This window comes from Panthera leo, chromosome D2 (genome assembly GCF_018350215.1).
Source record: "Panthera leo isolate Ple1 chromosome D2, P.leo_Ple1_pat1.1, whole genome shotgun sequence".
NCBI classification, from domain to species: Eukaryota; Metazoa; Chordata; class Mammalia; order Carnivora; family Felidae; genus Panthera; species Panthera leo.
Genome location: NC_056689.1, coordinates 69,357,374 through 69,378,473, shown reverse-complemented (window position 1 = coordinate 69,378,473; position 21,100 = coordinate 69,357,374). Strand labels below are relative to the sequence as shown.

Here is a 21,100-nt window from a genome sequence, read left to right as displayed (position 1 = left end):
CACTCAAAAGGAAATGAAGTGAAATAAGATAAAGTTGAAGGAAAAAAAAAAAAAAAAACCCCGCAAAACGTTAAAACGAGTGCGAGATCTTCCACTATCGGGGAAAGGCAGGAGAAGAAGTCAAACGGGCCGTCCAAGTTTTCCTCTCCTGAAATGGCACACTGTTATGCAGTTTAATATCTGGGCTCCGTTTGAGGCAACTTGATCTAAACGGACTCATTCATTCATTCACTCATGCAGTCATCCCACCAAAGTTATCTTTTTTTAAAAAAATGTTCATTTTTGAGAGAGAGAAAGAGAGAGAGTGGGGGAGGGGCGGGGGGGGGCCAGAGGATCCCAAGCGGGCTCTGCGCTGACAGCACAGAGACCCATACAGGGCTCGAACCCACGAACCTCGAGATGAAGGCAGATGCTTAACTGACTGAGTCACCCAGGTGCCCCCACAAATGTTATCTTAAAGTAACGGTACTTTTACAGAAGATGACAGGCTGCTACATGGATCCCTTGGACAGTTGAGTCCTCAAACATCAGGCAAGGCAGGTGGATAGTTGCCCTTGAAACTTCCATGAGAGTAGCCGGGGAAATGATTCTGAAATGCAGCTATCTTCCCCCTGGAAGTCTAAGTGGAACCAAGAGTTTTACCATTCTCAAGAAGATGATCCCTCAAGCCAAACCTGGTTGGCGCCTGCCTTCCCCAGTGCTGGTACCTTTGTACTGAGCTCTGAAATCCTGGCCTCACCGTTAAATAAAAGGGATGCGTGTAGAGACCAGTGGCCAGTCTTTGCACACTGTCAGGCCTCAGCCCTTGGGCTGGCTGACATCTTTCCATTTGACAAAATGCTTGGGTTCCAAATATGGAGGCCAGTCCAAATGTACGCCAGGGGAGAGGGGTGGCTTTTAGACTGGGGGTTTGGATCTAGGACATAATACCTAGGGACATACCTGGGGAAGAGACTGACTTGTCAATGGTGAAAGCTCCATGAGGGGGGCTGAACCCCCTTTTAAGAAAGAAGGGCCATGTTCCAAGGCCAAGGGTTGGCACCACACTGGTTTCTAAATCTTGTTCATGAGTTTTTTCCGAGTATACCTTCATAATGTGCCCGTTGGGCACATAATGGGCAAGGGAGGGGGAAGCACAAGGTTAATGGTCTGGTTTCCTGATAGGGAAGTGGGTGCCCCAGAGGGAAAGTGACTCATCCAGGCAGGACGGGCTCCGTAATTGGTAAGATCCAAAGCAAAATGAAAATAGGGAGCCCTGTATTCAGAAAGCAGGAAAAAAATGCCTTTTCTTTTTTTTCCCTGGTCTCTCACTCTTGACTAGGCATGGTGTTTCAAATTTTCTAGTTAACGTCCAAGTAAAGTCAACTTTTTAAAACACTAGGATGAATTTTACTTTTCATTTTTATATTGTGTAAAGCCAGTTTTAAAGGTAAATAGCAGAACATTGATACGTGTGTGGAATCACCAGTTACACAACACGTTTTGTGACTTGTTTCAAGAGGGTGCCTCAAACTGGCCGGAAGAGACAAGCTGGACTCAGGAAAGTTGGAAGAAGGGAGAAAGGGCTCCCCGAGGCTTGGGGGTTCTCCCAGGGGGAGTAGAGAGCCCCATGGGTGCTGGGCCCTGCTTTGTGACTTGGCCAAGCACTTGTCCTCCAGCCTGGTGGTCAGGCGCCCTTCTTTCCCAGCTGCTGGACTGACACGTTGTGCCCCAGGCCTGGAACAGGGGGTCGAGCCAGGCATCTCCCTCTTCTGCAGGATCCCTGCCCCAACCCCCAGCAGATGGGCAACCCCAGGGGCGGTGCGAGCTTTGTGCCGGGATGCACTAGGTATCTAGGTCCCTGTATTGGGGCAGATTAGAGGCTCCTCCCAGTGAGTCCTTCACTAAATGTGCTCTGATGCTGCCAGAGTAAGGCAGGAACTGTGGCCGTCACGCCCCATCCCCAAGATGCTGTGGGCTGCACATGTCCAACCCTTGACCCTCCCCATGCCTGAGCCCAGGTGGGGGACAGGCTGGCAGCAGTTGCTGGGTGGAGGCTGGGATGGGAAGGCCAAGTGGAAATGGGGCTCCAGGGGGCTGAGCATCAGACCCCGGAAGCAAGGAGGCAGGACTGCATGTGAGCCCGGTCTCCAAGCTCCGAGTTCATGGTCCATTGGCTCGCTGGACTTCATTTGCAAAACACAATTACAAAGACAAAATTATCACAAATTTCAAGACAGTGACTGTAGATCATTAAGCACCCAGTGTGGGGCCCTCCTGAGTGTGGGGCCAGTCGTGCGTCCGCACCGGTCACGAGCCCATGCTATCGGCCCTGCATCCGAGACCACCCAGAAGCTCGGCGCACCAAGTCTCCTGCTCTTCCAGGAGGTTCGACGCACCCGCGGCTGCTGTCTTACTCCTACGCCTTTGGCCCTCGCTTTATCAGGAACATTCCCTTTCCACTGCCGTGGATGACTGGAGTTGGCAGGGGCCTACCCTCCTGAGACTTTCCAAACGACTTTCCCATTTGCCAGATGAGGCACCAAAGCCCCAAGCAGGCTCTGATTTGTTATCATGAGGCCACATGCCAGGCTGGTGGCACGGAAGGGCCCAGAGCTCTGAGTACCTCTGGCCTGGAAGATGCCAGACTTTGGGAAAAGAGCAAAGCCTCGCGGGGGCTCCCTGCTAGGCTGCTCCTAGGGGTGAATCCACTGCTGCCACAACCACTAGAACTTGGAACATCATCAGGGCGTCTTCCAGCACGTTCTTAGCATCCACAGCCAAGGTGTTTGCCAGAGGCCGCTTTGGACTCGCCGTCAGGGGAGGGGGACTCTGATTCTCACTTAATTGTTTCTCACCCGATTCTTTTGGTGGAGACGGGGGTGGCTCGGGATGGCAGACCTGAGCACAGAAAGGACTTTGCCCGGTGATGCTAGGAGCTCAGCTGAGGGGACACCAGGGTGCCTGCTGCCGGTTAGTTCCTCAAGAGAGCAAAGATCTGACATTCAGGGCAAAAAAATGATCATAGCCGCCAGGGACGGACCTGAGTTTTTCTGTATGTGTTGGTTTAAAGACTGTAACTGAGGAATGTTAGTCCCGTGGTCTGAAGGCCAACACTACCAAAGAGACCAGCGGTGCTGTAGTTGGGCCACGGCTTCCAGAATGTGGTGCTGTTTGAGTTACGTCTCCTTGTGCAGAGGAGGCTCGACTAGAGGCTGAAGATCCGGACTCCACTCCTGGCCCCACCACCCATCTGCTGGGTGCTCTTGAGCAAAGTCTCATTCCCTCTCTGAGCACCATTTCCCCACCCGAACAAGAAGGGTGACCCAAAGGGCCCCTAAAGCCTGCAAAGCTAGAGGGTTCCACGAATTTGAGCCCATCCACCTGGCTCTTGGTTGGCTTTTGCTATCCAAACTGTCGTCGAGGTGGCCAGCACGGAGCTCAAGGGATGCCGGTCCCACATTTGCTCATTTCCAACCTCACTCTCTCTGGCTGTCCTTCGCCATGTGGGTTACGTCCCCTCACGGGGGCTCAGGGAGGCCTGTCCGGAGGCTGGGACCCGTGGCAGCCTCTGCCGGGATGCCCAGGCTCGTCCTGTCCCCAGATCAAAGTTTCTCCACTGTCTGGGGGAGGGTGACCAATCAGCCTCAAATCAGCCCCAAATCTGGATTCTGCTTCTATTTTCCCCTTTCTGCATGGGGGACAGAGAGAGGAAAAGAAGGAGAGAGAAGCCTTTGAAAAATGTCTCCTGCTCTATCGCTCAGCAATTCACCTCGCCGCTGAGCCCAGTGACACTCCCGTGGTGCACCTCTTAGCCACTCGGCAACTTTTTTCCCTTTTATGATATTTTGGGTTTCTGATTGCCTGCCAAGTCAAACCTTTATCATTTAATAAGCAGAAAAAAGAAAGAAAGAAAAAAGAAAAAGGAAAAAACCCCTCTAAGTCAGTCCCAATCTAAAGGGTCCCCATTCCTGTTCCCTGCCTCTCGGGGGCTGGTCCTGGATATGAAGCCAGTGCTGATGGGGACTCAACCACTTGCAGGCAAATGTCAACCCTACTCTACTTCAGCGGGGCCATTTTGCACACGTAGTCCTGGAAGTTGCAAGAAGGCACGAACACACAGCACTAGAGTGCTTTGCGAGAATTCGGGGAGACGGGGCTTTAACCTCAGGGGCACCAGTGGCAGGTGGCAGAGGCATGGACGGTGCGATGTGCCTTTCAGACCCTGACAGTGACCTGCCTGAGATTAGATAGCAAGTCGGGGCTCTGGGAATGAAAGCTACTTTCCTACCCGTGGCCCCCGGGGCCGTGGGACGACACAAGCTCTGTGTTCTTACCTAGCTTCTCCACCATGTGTCTTTGGGCCCTGGAACAGTAAGTAGATAGTCAATAAATATCTTTTGCCTAGATGAATAAATCTGATTACACCTCTCACACTTCAAACAGGGAGAGGTTCGGTTGTTCAGAAACCCTGTCGGGGACAGCAGTGAGCCCACTGAAGCCCCTAGCTGTCTCTTCGCTCTGTAGTTTCTTGTGGGGGGTGGGGTGGTGGTGGGCATGGATGAAGAAAAGATGGAAATCAAGCAGAGAGAGGCTCTGAGGGTCACCGTGTCCCTGCTATGCGGAGACCCCTGGATGCGGCAGTGTGGGGAGGGGCTGCCCGGGGCTCTTCCCCAAATGCCAGATTGTACATTGTGAAGCCTTGGCCTCTTCTTATGTCAGCAGGGCCGGTGGGGGTGGGGGAGCAGGCTGGAGCAGCTCCGCAAGGAAAGCAATTGGCTGGAACCCCCTGCCTACTGTTCTAACTATCCCTCCACCACACCCCCAACCTCCTTCCTGCGTTCTCTCCTCCTCCTCTTCCTCCTCCTCACAAAGGCATTGCTGTGGGATGTGCCAGGGGACCCTCAAACAGTTATCTGGCCTTTGCAGGGCCCATGTGTCTCTGACCTGAGTGGTCCTGAGCCCTGGCCAGGATGTGTGTGGGCTTCTAGGGTTAGGCTGTGCCCCCGGCAACCCATTCATTACCCCACAAGGCAGCTGATCCCAAGAGAAATCACCAGGCAGCCAAGGTCTCCTTCCCTTCTACCCTTTCTCCCAAAGATCACTAACTGCTCCCTCCCATGGTGGGTCTTTCCTCCCCTGGATCCGAAATCTGCTCTCAGGAGAGGGTCAGACAATTCACCCAGAAGGATCAGTGGTTGATGGGACCTCAGCTGACCGGAGGAAAGAATCTGCTTTTTTCCAGGGTTCGAGGTCAGACACCAAAGGCATGGGCTTTTAAGGGTGGGATTTCAGGTATCCACCAGCCCACCATGCACAGGGTGTCCCTGTGCAGAGACCTGGCTCATCGTACAACTGTACGTGGCTTGGAGGGCCAAGGCCCTTGGGTCACTTGCTGTGTCCAAAAGAGAAGCGAACAAGGAGGGGGACAGTGTGTCTGCAGCCTCAGGGTGTGGGGCTGGCGGGCTTCAGGCCCTGCGCATTTAGCATCCAATGGCTGATGCTTCTCTACTGATTTAACAACAACCCCATCCCCCAAAGACATGACGGATTCTAGCCACATCCTCGGCTCCTCTCTTCTGATGGTGTTAAGACAGAAAATTAACAGGAACGGGCAGTCTGGCATCCAAAGCGCTTAGCCCAGTGCCCGGCATGCAGTAGGCCTCCGTACGTGTCAGCCGAGGGTGCCTCTGTGGCCTGGGTCTTTGGCAGAACCTTCTGGAGAGAAGCTGGAGCCCGAGGATGTATTTCATTCTCCACTCTGTGGGGCCTCATCATGTAAAAAAAACAACAACAACAACAACATTTCTCTCCAACTCAGGTACTTTTCTCGGCAAAATAAGTCAAGAACAAAAACGTTGAGGCAACGAAGCAGCACTGGGCTGGAGAAGGGCCTTGGCCACCCCTGTTTCCCCCCCGCCCCCGTCCTGTCCCCTCCTGAACACACCTGGGGAGGCCGAGGAGGTGGGGGAGGGAGGGCGCTGCACTGAACGGTGCTGTCCTGCCCCCAGGAAAAGTCCAGGCAGCTCTCAGAGGAGCTGTGTGTGCAACAGATCAATATGGGCTTCGGGGCCGCTGAGCTATTATTCACGCCAAAGGGCCTTGTTTGGATGAAGGGAAGGAGGGGGTGCACGAGTTCACAGAATCACAGTCTAGAGCTCTGCTGCTTGGCATTTCCCCCTCTCTCTGTGATGCCTTCGTTATTTATGTAGCACGAGTAATGAGGTGATTCAGGATGAGGAAGTGCTTTTCCCACAGCATGCTGGGAGCTCCTTGAGGCATGACAACAGGGGTTGTGTGTGATTTGGGCTGGGGTCCTGGGAGATAGGCACCTTGCCTTTCCCCTCCTTTGGCTCCTCCTGAAGGAGGCCGATAATGGGCCCAGGGTGGCACAAAGCAGGGCCTTGATGCCCGTGCCCCTCCCTCTTGACTGCCCCCCCCCCCCCCCGGGATGAGCCCCCCTCACCATTGCCTCTCCCCTGGTGCTAGGAATCCATCCTTCACCTACGGACCATCTGTTCCTCACCTCCTCACACATTCCCAATCCCCTTGTCCTGTCACTTTGGGTCTGCCCCACCATCTTGTTTTTACCCTACGTGCCTCTGGTAAGCTGGCTTTGGAACATTCATCTTATTGCTGACCTGGAATCCTAACGGACACGGCCAGTCTCTCTCGCCAATCCCTATGTCTTCCCTCCTCTACAACAGAAGAGGATGCTGACCCTCGTTCCATCACCTATTTCAGGACCCTGTATCCAGCCTTGGTTCCAATCACACACAAATATTCTCCTGCCTGTGCCGGTCCACTCTTGGTCTCCCTCCTTGGATGCACTGCTTGTGGCTTTAAAAACTTCTCTGAGCTCTCCACACGGTCACCTGCCCCATTTTAAAAAGGCTGACATGTTGTCTAAGAGCTACCCGACTTGTCATAAAATGTGGATGGCCCCTGGCAGACAGCACTGGTTTGAGCGCGATGGGCTACAGGCAAAGCCATGTAAGCAAGAATGTTCCCTGGAATTTAGTTTAAGGTGATGAATTACAGCAGAGGACGAAGTCAAGTTTGAGGGCTGGCATCTCATCTCAGGCAACCAGTGTCTTTGGGAGTCAGACTGGGGATGGCTTACCACAAAGCCTTCCTTCCTTTTGGAAAAACGACTTTGAGCGTATCTTTTGCTGAGGTGTGGAGTCCGTTCTGAAGGTGGCGAGTTGTCATGTGGCTAATTTGGAACAGATTGAAATGGAAGCTCGAGACCGCCCCAGGCCCTGGTGTGTCTGCTGTTTCTATGCCCACGGTGATCTATGAGGCTTAGGGCTGGCCTCACGTGGCTCGTGCCTGCTGGATGAGCCCCTCCCATGCCGCGGCTCCTACTGGATTGTCTGTCCTTTGGTGGGTGATGCTGAGAGGTGGTGGCTGAGCGAGGGACATGTGCCGTCTCTCCCCTTCACATCCATGGAGCAGCTGCCCAAGGAGTCTGTCTTTCTGAGGATGCGTGGGTGGGAGGAAAACAAGCCGGCAGGGAAGTACTCCTTGTTCCTTGATATTGACCAGCACACCCCAGCCCCGACATACCAATGAACCAGGCCTCTGAGAGCGCTTCCCTGCTTATGTGAAACTTATCGAATCAAACAGGGTGACCAAAGGCAGCCGGCAGTTGCGGCACGGAGAGTGCCACGGACTTCAGACTCGGGATGAAGGTGCCACCTTTCCCCTCCAGCTCAGAGCCCACGGAAAAGCTGATGATCTCACCAGTGGCAAGTCCCAGAAAGGAAAAAAGACGGAAGGTCAATCCCAGCAAAGCATGGCTCCTATTGTCTACTAGGAAAGCAATGAGCTCATTGACTACACAGAGACGCCCCGGACACCCCATCACACCCTCCCCACACCAGCCGACTGGACACACAAGTGCTCCTTTAAGAAAGCCCTACTTACTTTCCAGACCACAGTCCTCCAACCACACACTCAGCTAGCGGAGGAGACAAGTGGACCAGAAACAAGGGACTCACAGAGGTTCCTCTGAAACCAGCCCCAGCCACAACCAACCAACGGTCCTTGGCTCTGGATGTGCATTTCTCCCAGGAAAGCCATTTCTCCCAAGCGCCAGGTGCCCTGCTAGGCTAGCAGTTCAAACCAGAGAGACGAGGAAATCATTGCTTGTAGTTAATTCTCAACTACGTAGACAAACGGCTATAAATATTTATGACGGGAAATTTCATTATTTAAAAATTCGGCTCTAAATTTCCAGCTAACTCCAGGAAGAATGCTTGCTGAACAGGTTGCAAATTAAGAACAATTATTTTTCTCTTCTGCATTTGAATAGAACTTACAGCTAAAGTCATTTAAAGGGGTTAACATCAACCTTAATTAAATATTAAAGTGTGCCTGTACCTGCTGCTATTGTTGCCCCTTCGAATAAGATATAACCTATTTTTGACAAGTTTTCATCTTTCTCTGTGGAAGACGCTACATGAAATCAAATCAGTGGCAAAGAGGAGAGTAATGAATAATCTATTTCATATTCCAACAGTACCCAGAGCTCGGAGTGGAAAAATATTCAGTCAGACGACGGCAAGAGGCTGCTAGGGTACCACATGACACAGCTAATGTTTAAATAATAATAATAATAAAAAGCGATAAACAAATCATTAGCCCTTAACAGTTGTTTAATGCAATTTGTTAATGAACGTAATGGTGGGGACTAATAATGAAAGAAAATAAAAACGTCTAAACAGGCGCCAAGTTGCTGGCGATGCGCAATTATTTCCTTGTCAAGTTTTTATGATTTAATGAGCCCCTCTGGGACTGACGGCTGTCAGTCAGTCGTGACTTTTTGACACCATTAGAACTTCAAATACAGCAGCAGGCAGGCTGTTTTCCTCGGATTTGAAATACTGAAATGATCTGACAGTTTTAAAGAAAAGATGTGCAAAAAAAAAAAAAAAGGAGAAAGAGAAGGAGAGAAAGACAGTTGCTTTCTTTCTTTCCAACCCACCCCCCCCCCCTTCTTCTATGGGGTAGATAATCTCTGGATGCTGTTTGGTAATGAAAATCCAATCACTGAGGTCATTATCTGATGAGGTTTTTGGAACAGGCAGGCTTTTTTCCCCCTCTTTATTTCTTTACTTAATGATAACCCTCAATGGGCTTGCCCCGCATGGGACGGTCAGAGCTGCACAATTTTGTTCACCATTAATTTCAGCCTTTGAAGCTCAGGGCTCAGAAGCAGTAGCAAAGCAAACCCCCCACCAAGCTGGTTCCAAAATAAGACAATCCAGCCTGCCTTAAACAGAATAGCAAATGGCCTCCCAGCCCAGGCCTGGCGGCTGACGTCAGGCCCATCGCATATGCAGGCATTCGCCTTCAACACGGAACATTTAAAACTCTTTACAACTTAAGAGACTTTAATTAAATTGCTTTTGATTCCGGAGCAGGGTAGCATCCGCTTTACTTTATTCGGTCAGGGAAACTGTTTAGTCTGCATGAATTTTATATGGCCAGGGCCTCCTTCTCCTCTTCCTCCTCGGTGTTTCTTCGTCTTCACCCCCCACCCCACCTTCCCACTGAACCTCATTTTTTCAGCACAGGCTCTCAACTGGAGAACTGGTCCGCAAAGTCGACATAGGAAGTTCCCAGAGCCTTTCACAGATCTAGGACCTGCTTCGATTTGTGGGCTTTCTCCCTTCCCCAGTGGAGCAGGGGAGTGGGGAGAAAACCGTGTCTCCGGTCTCGAATTTCTCCTGCAGCAGCCGGAGGGCCAGGCGGGAATTGTCGGGACTTCAGACCAGCCTCCCACAGAGCGCTCACTACCCGGGTCTTGGGGGCCGCTCTCAAGGTGGGTTTGATGGGGCTGGTAGGCCAAGGGTCATCTGGTCAGATTCTCTCACTCTCAAGGTTGAACCGGGGCAAAATCTCAGGCAAGAGCTGATAAAGAGGTAGAACTGGAAAGGAAAAGCCATTGTGAGGCAAGCAGTGCCCCTGGCCCCCGCCCTCCACTTCATCTACTTCAACATGAACGCAAGGTGTTAGTGACATATCGAGAAGCCAGTGGGTTTAGATGATCAGACCAACCTGGCTTGCTGGGTGGCCTTGGGAAGAGGCGTGAGGCGTATACAGCTGGATAACTGGTTACCCGCTTTAGCTGAGATCAACAGTTTCCAAAGAAGCCACCGGAGAGGTCGGTGTAATACTTCCCCACCATTAGTGTTTCGGAACGGGAAGGAGGTTGTTTGTTTGTTCCCCTGCTTTTTAATGGTTTCTTCAATGTGTTCAGCATGTACAAAATCCGTTATCGGAATAAAAGAACCTTGCTGAGATGGATCCCTTAAGCTGATAGGAAAATTAGCACTGCCTTCCCACTCCTTCACTGTCCTACTTCCCCCTGCCAAAATCCCATACGATCCCTGCAAAGTAAAGGCTGCAGCTTTATTTACACAATACTAAATGATTTATCTGGACACACGCAGGCCCTGGCCTGTTTTGCTAAGTACGATCTCTCCGGTGGATTTTGCCATTCTGCATTTCCTCTCTAAACCATAAAGGTTCTTCTCGGAGCTGGGGCAAAATATAAAATAAAGTGCCCCATCCAGGTGATCTCAATCTCTGGGCACAGGTGGTTAGCATTTTTTATGAAGAGAACAGGTCTGATTTTTCAAGGATTCAAAGCTTCCAATTACATTCAAAAAGATAGTACGGACCTTGTAAATGCCAATGAAGTCTTAAGAAAAACACATTTTGCTTTATGACTAGGGGGAAAATGACCTCAGCTTGGGCAACTTGAAGCCTGATCATAAATGAACTCATTTTGAACGCAATTCCCGGTTACCTCGGATAGAAAGAAACCAAAAACAATCACAAAGCATGTCAGAGGTTTGAATACACAGTGAATTCAGGAAGGCTGTGCTAACATTTTTTTGTAGAAAATCCAAGCCGTCCTTTGTAACACGCTGCAACCCCCCTATTCTTTTGAAGGAGGTTAGTGAACATTTTCCATAAAGTTTATTTCTAGTGAATCATCCTATAGGGCTCTATGCCATATTTATAATCACATTTGAAATTTCACACTGACGGACTCATGTTCTTGCTCTTCCTGAAATATTCATGTTCTCTTTACATACTGGAATGGATGTGGAGGGAACCTTGTCAGACCTTTTGCATGTATGAGGGCTGCTTTTGGCAGTGCAGATATTAAAACCGAAAGGATACAGAGATGCTTACACAGGTCAGGGGAGAGGGGGTCACAATTAAATACCGTGCCAAGGCTTACTTTGCCAGCAAATTCTAGGGACTGTGGGATTTGGGGAAGGTAAGGAAATATTTCATGTAGCCAGTAAGCAAAGTTATGAAAAGTGGATCTTGGGCAGACTCAGCAAAAATATTCTTGGCTGTAAAAAAAAAAAAAGAAAAGTATATATATATATATAAAACAGAGAAAGTGCTAAGTCAATTTCCTGCACAAGTGACATTAAATATCCACCTTTACAATGAAAGCACTCAGGCAGGTAGACTATATTCATTATGCCTGGGTAGGAACAGGGCCGGTTTGCTGGAGTGGGTCACTGGCTGTGGCCTCTGTTTTTCTCTGCATTTTTATCCTTGGACATCACAGAAGGGCAATTTGGAGACAAGAGATGTGTGACAAACAGCACAGCCCATCAGATGCCCCACGACTGACTCATCGTGCCCTATCCCAAACCATGACCCCTGACACGTCCACGGGGCAAGGAAGAAAGTCACCAAAGCTATTTTGGTTCGTAGATGAAATTACCGAAAGGCAAATAAACATTCACCTTCTCCTACAAAAAACAAATCTGGGTGAAGACAAACCTAGAAAAGGAAACCGACCCACACGCAAGCAGGAATAGAAAATATTTTTACACTCTGCGCTTCAGCCGAACAGTGGTGAAAAGAGGGAGGGTCGTTCAGGGCCTGTCGGCGCAAAAGAATGATTCATGTGACCATTTTGTCTTAATTACTCAGAACAAGCCGTTGTTGCTGTTTATCAGGGAAGAGCAGATCCATCAGCGTCTTCTGACAGAAAAAGTGATCGCCATCAGGATGGTGACAACCAGGATGATGGCCAAGATGACGACCAGGATGCGGTTCTGGATGATTCTAGGAAAGAGCAAAGGAAAAAAAAAAAATCACAGATAAATGAAGGACTTTCTGACCAAGACCAGCCAAGACCAAGTTGGCTAATCAAACGACGGTTTCGCAGGTGGGGGTAGGGAGCCCCGTGTGGGGCTTGAGTGTGAACGCGCGTGAGTACGCACGTGCATGTGTGCGTGCACGAGTTTTTGGGCCTACAAACGACGCACGAGGAAATGAACGACTCCGCGGTGACTGTCACGCGGCACTCAGAGAAATGCTAAAGCGAATCAAATGGCTTTCCAGGCTCAGGGTACCATGCGGTAATCTTTAAGCGATCAAGGGCCCCACGCGAGCTTCTCTTTTTAATTTAAAATGTGAGACAAGCCTCATTTTTTTTGCAGTGTTTCCCGTTAAAGTAAAAGACTCCAAGGAAACATATGTCAGTGAGGTACTTACCTGTACAAAAATACCTGGGGAAAAGTAAAAGAGAGATTTAGGAAGAAAAGGACAGGATTAAGAAGCAAGTGTCAAACTCGCAGCTCAGGCTGTGAAACCGTCATCTGTCACTGGGGCTCACTGCTCGGTTACGCCAGGAGGAAACGTTACATTTGCTCCGTAACAAAACAAAACAAAAAACAAAAAAAAAAAAAAAAAAAAAAGATGGAAACGAGAATTACAGAGTACCCGAGTGCCTCATGTGCTTTGCTTGGTGGGCCCTCACCTCTGGGGATTCCAGGGGCCCAAATATAAGCCAATGTGAATGACGGGGAACTGGCAGGTCAGGAGGAGACCCAGAGTAGAGACACGTGCTCCAAGATGCTTGCAGAGAGTTTCCAACAAAGTTGCCTCACAGCGTGTTAGCTCAGTCTGAGAAAAGGGGTTGAACCACAGAATGCTTTGTTGAGACTGTCAAAGGGGACCCAGGTCAAGTGGCCTGACACACACACATCCCCCCCCCCACCCCGCCTCCTACAGAACCCACCACAGCAATAGAGCGGCTGGCGGTAGAGGCAGCCGTCCCTGTGCCTAACACCCCACAGCAAATCCCATCGGCCTGTTCCTGCAAATATCAAGCAGAAAAAGGTCTGCTGTCTTAGTCTCACGGAGACCCTGCCCTCCTATTTTTGTATCTCTGTGAAGAAACCTTTGGAGGGTGTTGGCAGGCTTTTCTAGCTTCCGGATGAGTTTCTTTCACATCGGAAGGAAGGAAGACATCCTTGTGGCTTCAGTTGGATTTCTCCTCGCCCACCCCCTCCTTCTCCAAACCTAAATGGATGGATGGAGAGACGGTCACATCAGACAAGCCCCCTCCCCTGTGGGCCCCTGGAAGGACTAGCATCCTTGCCTCCTGACAGGTTACAAAATGATCACATTTGCTGACACGTCTTCCGCAAAACTGCTTTAGTGCCTGTGTCCACTTTCCTCGAAGGAGATGAATGGTCTGCTCGGTCCTCATTTATCACGGAAGGCTCAGCTAAGATCTGTCTCGTTTATTTCTTCCCTTGCCCACTAGAAAGGCTGCGCCCTGACATTAATTCTTCTGCCATGACAGCTAATTCAGACTTAACAGGCCATATTTACTCAGGAGGCAGGAAGATTCTCTGTCCCCCAAATAAATAAATAGAAACAGGACTTCACGCCTTGTTAAAGTGAGGCTAATTATGAACACTGATCGGTGCTACTTGCTGGCTTGATTTAAAACCCAAATTGATTTTTTTCCCCTCTTCTCTGGAAGGGGGCAGAAGTCTTCAGAGCAGTCTCTACACATCCCGTTGGCCCAAGTCACTGTCACAATCTCTATTTACCACAGTCATCTGCGTCAGACTTGCAGAGGAAATCAGCAAAATTGAAACTCAGCAGTGAAACAGATTAAAAGCATGAAAACTCTTTAAAAGTCTGCCTTAAGTAATATACGGTAGTGTATCTCTCGGTTGACAACCATTTTATTTGTGGGTTGAGGGCCCCAAGGCATCCATGATGCTAATTTATAAAGGATTAACCGCGGGTGTTACTTGTTTAATCTGAAGCATGGTTAGCAAAATGAATACACAGGAATCCCTGAATCCTCAGCTCTTCCCTGGCTTCCCTCATCTCAAGGCCAACAGGGGTGTGATTCCCCCACAATCATTCTTCACAGCTTATATGTTTAATTCACTCAGCACATAACCGATCCCAGGAGAGCCTGACCTCTCTGCTGGGGTCACAGACATTCAGAAAGACCGAACTGTCCACTCACTCCTTGGTGTGTCCAGAGCCCGGAGCCCTCTCCTCTACAGCCCCAGCACACACAGGACAGTTGCTGGCACACCGCACTCAAAAGAGACCCACCCGAAGGATGATCATCAAAGAACGCAGCTCCTGTAATTGTAATGGGTCCATTCAAAGGTGAACGGAGGAGAAACCTGCGCAAACTCAATTTGCAGGAAAAACGCAGGGAGTCCGCACAGAAAAGGCTGAAGTTACAAGTTGAAGCAAACCCCCCAAAGAGGCAACTTCATGCCATATGCCTTCTCCGAGCGCTGCTGGGTCTTCTCCCTGAAGCTAAGAGAAGGAACGGTCCTCGCGGAACGGAGTCGGGCGGTGGAGGATGTGTGCAGGAGAGAGCACTTGCTTTCAAACCAAGGGCTGGCAGATCTTTAGGACAAAGCGTGTAGAAGGGGGGGTGGGGGAAGAGTTGGAGCAGACAAGAGTTGGAAGTAAGCTTGACTCAGGTTAGCAACCCAGCTTTGGACCTCAAAGGTGTTATAGGTTGATATGGTGCCTCTAAGGACCAGAAAAGGGAGCTGCTGGGGCCCGTGAATGGATAGGAACCAGCCAGCCCGGAGCAGGGGAAACAAAGGCTGGCATTGGCGGGCCCCATCTGTGAGGAAGCCTGGAGTACAGTCACAGCCAGGGGCGGCTGGCAGGTATTGCTGTAGGCAAAGCAGAAAGGAACAGGGAGTTTGCAGAGAATGAGAAAAACAAGCCGGGAGAGGGGTTCCCAGCTAGTGAGCCAGGGAAGGAACTTTGGGGAAGCCCGAAGTAACTTGTTTCTAACTTTGGGCAACCGGGGGCTTTACGTTCAGCTAGGTCTGCAGCAAGCTGTCTTAATCTCCCTTTTGAAAATGCAAAATGTGTTTACCCAGTAAATAATTTAAGAAAGAATATACACTTGAAAGAAGACATCCATTGAAACAGCCAGGCTAAATTGCCTCCGGGCAAAAACTTGTGCATTTGCATGCTGCATTCTATTAAGTGAGCACACTGTGGCTTTAAAAGAACGCAGAGCCAAATTAAAAGGAATGTGGGCCCGAAACATCAAGGATTCTCCAAGTTTACATTATGAATCACAGTGCTGTTGATACAAGATGAATTAACCATTTACTTTGAGGCTGAACTCACAAAGTACTATTGAAAATACTGATCCCCGTGTGGAACCCTGGGAGCGGCTAATCTTTCCATTGCCAGTCTCCTCCCCTTCTGGAAACAAGCTCCTGCGTGTGGCGGCGGGATCGAGGGGACTGGGTAGAGAGGGGGCAGGCGGGCGTGGCACGTGGTGCGGTTCTCTCTCCCGCTTGAGAAGCCCGGAAATTCCAGTCGCAGGAGGCGTCACCCTGTTCTCTACTTCTAGGCACAGACGGCTCTCACCTGTCCCTTGAAGTTAGGTGCGGCCACGTGACTTGCGTTAAGTCAACGAAATGTGAGCGGAAGTGTTGGCTGTCAGTCCCATGCCGGGGGATGGCATCTGACTTGCAGTGTTTGACTCTCTGCTGGCTCTTCCCTTGCTGTTCTGATTCAGGAGGCTGTATGTTTCAGGAGTGGAGTTACAGGACGGCAGGCACTGCTCCTGCCTGGATCCCCGACTCATCACATGGAACACCACCGCCCAGGAGACTCCCCTGGACTCACAGCAGAGTTGTCTTAAGGCGATGAAAAATGGCTTAATGAGATGGGATGCACCCACGTGACTTAGGCCATTCCAACCGAGTGAGTCCCAGGAGCCTGGCTTCGAATGCGGCGTCACCTGGATCATATGGGGTGTGGATGTTAGGCCTGGATCTGCTGCAGCTGTTTTGTTTCCACAAGGGGAGCCATCCCGAGAAGCTGACCCGCGGAGGATAGCGCAGTAGAAAGAATGGCAGAGAAATGGAACCCTGGTCCTGAAAACATGGTGAAACCCTGTATCAAACGACCCTTCCTCTGGACTTTGAGTTAGATGAGAAAAAAGTTAACTTAATTTCTCCAGTTAGTTTGAGTTAGGTCTCCTGTTATTTGAGACCTAAAGGCATCGTTAGGTTGATTCACCCAGATTCCAAAACCAAGTCCTTGATCTACAGCGTGTCGTTCCCACTGCTTCCATGAAGAATTTCCTGACCGTGACCTTGTCTGACTCTTGTACTTCCCTGTGCATCCCTTATCACACAGTTTTATGATTTTCTGTTTCTGCACGGGTTTCTCCAATAAAAAGTAGACTCGAGGGTCTGACTCTCCTTTGTCTTTTGTATTCCTAGTGTCTCAAACAGAGGTTGGCACAGACATTCTCAAAAATGTGCTTGCTGAATGCATGAAGGAGAGGCTCTACCTACAAGGGCTCCTCTGAAGGTTTATGTTGTGTGCTTCCTGGTTTCTAAGGGCTGTGCGTAGATGAGCACAGCTTTAGGAGTTAGCTATTAGCCACCCTCCCATTAAGGATGCCAGCAGTGTCCAAACTCTTTTGCAAGCCTGCATTCATTAGCTGAAGAGTGCCCGACACTCCATAGGTTCAGTGCCCCGTCCTGCACAGGCTTTCCTGCCTGGCCAATGGGCCTGAATAATGATGCCCCACCTCTGGGGTCTGACAGAACAGGAACAATGGGCAGAACCATTAGCAATCATGAGAGCATGGGGTAAACTGTGCCGAGGAGTCTGCACCTGTGTCTCTCTGGGAAGTTCTCAAAAACACGGGCCAAGGGAAAGGCTCTCTAAGTTCGATATCAAATTCGACGTTAGCATTCACCAGAAAGAAATGCAAACAGGAATAGGGGATATGGTTCCTTGTCATCAGCCTGTAACATTAACTTGAATTTGAAGCATCATTTTCAAAGCTGGGCACACGGTTGCATCTGAGCTAGAGCTGTATGGTTGGTCTGCCCCCTGATACGTGGCCATCCAGGGTCTTCTGTATTCTGCATCTTTGGGAAGTATCCTCAGCCTCACCCCTAGAGTTCAGGTAGGGTTGACCCCAATTCTCTGATTCCACAGGTAGACATATGACCCAGGCAGGCCCAGGTAATCACAGCTCTCTATTCCTTGCACAGGTATTTGTTCAGGAACTGGCACATCGCCGGAGCCAGATAGAGACCTCTGGGGATTTTTTTTTTTTCTGGAAAGTCAAGAAAAAGGTACTCTCTTTACTGGGATTGATTGTAGGGACAATGGAAGCCTAGAACAGCCAGAGGCCATTCTTATCACCCTGCAGGATGGCAACCTGCCTGAAAGATGCCAACATAGAGGAACACAGTGTCCAGAGATGAGGAAAAGAGATTGATTCCTAAAAGCATTATTTGGACCCTTGGATCCTGCTGCGTGCAGGAAGAGTCACACTGAAACTTCCCAGTCACAGGGGTCAAACAATTTCCTTTGGATTTCAGCAAGTTTGGTTGAGACTTCTCTCACTTCAACCATACTGATTTTACTGAGGTGCAGTGTCCCTCTCCACCCCACCCCATTCATGTCCACCCAGAACCTCAGAAGGTGACCTCAGTTGGAAATAGGGTCTTTGCAGATGCAATCTGTTAAGGATCTTGAGATAAAATTAGGGTGGTGTAGGGTGGGCCCTAGATCCAGTGACTGGTGTTTTTATAGGAAGACAGGACACAGAAAGACACAGGGAATAAGGCCATGTGAGAGGTTGGTAGCAGAGACTGAAGAGATTTGGCTATAAGCCAAGGAATGCCTGGGGCCACAGAATCTGGAAGAGGTAAGGAAAGATTCTTCTCTAGAGCCCTCAGAAGGAACATGGCCCTGCTGACTCCCTGACTTCAGACGTCAAGCCCCTAGAACTGTGACAATAAATTGCTGTCGTTTTAAGCCACTCAGTTTGTGATACTTCATTATGGCAACCCCAGGACACAGATACATGGGAGTTTTGGATCCAGAACAGGATATGGACCTGGCCATCTTGGCTTGGCCTTTCTGAGGACTGGTCTCCATGACTCCACCCACGTTTCCAAGGCTGCATCACATATTCACTTTGGGACTGTACAAAGTCTTCCTCTAAGGGCAGGAGAGTCCCAGCCTGGTTCCCTGGAAAGTTTGACCCGAGCTGTGGGGCCCCTAATCTTTAGGAGCTGTTGTTTCTTTCATCTCAGAATGAGAATTTCCATTCATGAACAGAGCGGGCAGCTGCCCAAAGCCACACGGGATGGGGGACCTGAGAGGACTTGTCTCATAAGACTCCTGCCTCTGGGATAAGGCATTTAAAACAGGAGGAGAACCAGGGCACCTGGGTGGCTCAGTCGGTTGAACATCTGACTCTCGATTTCGGCGCAGGTCGTGATCCCAGGGTGGTGGGATCAAGTCCCATGGCAGGCTCTACCCTGAGTGTGGAGCCTGCCTGAGAGTCTCTCCCTCGCTCCCTCTGCCCCTCTCCCCTGCTCGTGCATGCGCGTGCACGCTCTCTCTCTCTCAAATAAAAATAAATAAGTAATTAATTAAAAAAAATTAAAACAAAAATAAGAGGAAAACCAGATGTCATCTCTGGGCCAACTTACTAAGCCATCGCCCACCATTCATCGTCCACACTTCCTGACCTAAGACGAGGAGAAGTGGGTTATCTGGCAGCCCTGAGGGAACAGGGCACAGGAGGGATACATTTTGATAGGTGGAGAAATGAGCACACTCCAGCGAGGAACCCAGGAGACAGGGACGGGTGCCTGAGCCCTGGCACACCTAGGTTAGGTCCTGAGTGAGGACCAGAGTAGCTTACCCCCACTTCCAAATTTCTACTTAGTTCAACAGGGATCAGCAACTGTCTTCTTGTAAAGGGATGAGGGAGCAAATGTATTAGTTTACAAAGGACCACACACTGGGGGCTTCAACAACAGAAATTTCTCGGTCTCACAGTTCTGGAGGCTAGAAGCTAGAGACGGAGGTATTGGCAGGTTGGCTCCTCCAAAGGTGGAGGGAGAATCTGTTCCACGCCTCTCCCCTGCTGCTGGTGGTGCGCTGGCAATATTTGGAGTGCCTGTGTCACCCTGATCTCCGTCTTGGCGATGGCCCTCTCCCTGTGCGTGTATCTGTGCCCGAGTTTCTTCTTTTTATAAGGACGCTATTCTTACCGCATTAGGGGAGCACCCTGCCATAGTATGCCTCATCTTAACCAGTAACGTCAGCCTATTTCCCAATAAGGTCACGTCCCACGGTCCTGGGGTTAGGGCTTCGACACATGAACTTGGGGGGCCAGAGGGTTAGAGGAGAACATATTTCAACTCACGACACTAATATTCAGGCTTTGTGGACCATGTGGTCTCTGTTGCAAGTGCTAGCTTTGCCCTTTGTGGCGCAAAGGCGGCCCTAGACAACGTAAGCGGGCAAGGGTAGCTGTGTTCAAAGAAAACTTCCTTTTAGGAAACGGGAGTTTGAATTTCATATACTTTCCATATGTCAAAAAAATTATTTTGATTTTTTCAATCATTTAAAAACATAAAGGGGGGGGCTCAGTCCCGGGTGGCTCAGTCGGTTGAGGGTCCGCCTTCAGCTCAAGTCAGGATCTCGTGGTTCCTGAGTTCGAGCCCCACATGGGGCTCTGTGCTGTCAGCCTGTCAGCACAGAGCCCGCTTCGGATCCTCCGTCCCCCTCTCTCTGCCCCTCTCCCGCTTGCGCTCTCCCAAAAATAAATATTAAAGAAAAGAAACAACGTAAAGTGATTTTGGTCCTGTGGGCCATACAAAACCAGGCAGTGGGGCTAGCTGCAGTTTGCTCGCTCCTGGTCTAACAGCTAAAAGCTACGGAAGGCTGGCCCTTTTCTGCTGGAGAACAGGGTGGTCCTCGGGCCACGCGCAGACAGGTATGGCCGGTTTGGCCAAGTCCTTCCGAAGAAAAAAGGTAACACGAGAGTCCCAGCCCTGTGGGAGCTCAGGGTGTCACGATGAGCAATCAATCACAGAAACCTGACAACAAAGGCCATCATTAGAGCAATGCCAGCGCAGGCCAATTTGTTGTGTGGATTTGCCTGGGGTGGGTTTCAGCTCCTTCCCAAGCAACTTCGGCTCCCCCAACCACAGGGAGAACGGGGATTAGTTCATTAAAGATGGTAAGGCACTTTGGAAGGTAAAAGCCCTTTACATGCGGGCGGTCGGCAAATAATTCTGTGAGAGAGGATGTCATTTCAGGAAAGGTGAGAGGCGGGAAGAAAGTTGTCTAGAGGTCGGAGAAGTTGCCTGGGAAACTTCCAGAGGCTGGTTGGGAAGGTGGAGGAAGGCAGCAGTCCAGGAAGCCGCTGCCTCCTCAAGCTCGCCAAGCTTCTTGTTCCCACAGGCTGGCGTCTATCTGGGCCTCACAGCGACACTCTCCCCAGCAGGGCTTCCTTCTCTCTGAGGTGGCCGCATGGACATCAAAGGCGGGAGGAGGGGGTCCCGTTGGCTGGCTCAGGGATGCCTTCCCAGCCTGGGAAGGCAGCCAGCAAGTACCTGTCAGAGCTCACTGATAAGACCGACGGATTTTGATCAGTAATCTGCGGTTACGTTGCGCTCTGTTGCCAAATGTGGACATCAAATTTCAGTTTGGGCGCCACAGCCACCGCCATTCTCAAATATGGACTCCACCATGGCGAGGGGCCTGGAGGGTGGCTTTGCTGGTGACTGGGCTTTCAGATAGAATCAAAGTGCTTAGAAAAAACTTGAAAGGAATGAAATAATGATGCTCTAGAAACGCATGATATACTTAAACCCTCACAGGTTTGCAGACCGCTAGAGCTGGCGGAGGTCTCCACACCCTGGGCAGGACTCTTGGTTACAGAGGTGAGGACCCTGTGGCCCTGACAGGCGAAGGGACGTGTCCAAGGTCAACCATTTGGGGG

At 50.2% G+C, this 21,100-nt stretch overlaps 1 protein-coding gene across 5 annotated transcripts in view; it reads right to left on the bottom strand.

The window, feature by feature from the left end:
• Nucleotides 1-396: 396 nt before the first annotated feature.
• The window catches only part of VTI1A (vesicle transport through interaction with t-SNAREs 1A), a 357,198-nt gene continuing 336,494 nt past the window's right edge, over nucleotides 397-21,100 (bottom strand). For 2 of the 5 annotated variants that reach the window (XM_042908243.1, XM_042908244.1), the window contains one exon: nucleotides 6,448-12,087. In XM_042908243.1, the coding sequence (XP_042764177.1) occupies nucleotides 11,994-12,087 (94 nt within the window). In that variant the 3' untranslated portion in view covers nucleotides 6,448-11,993. Of the gene's footprint in view, nucleotides 5,750-6,447; nucleotides 12,088-21,100 lie in introns of those variants that run through there. The other 3 variants (XM_042908248.1, XM_042908249.1, XM_042908241.1) reach the window with 2 other exon arrangements.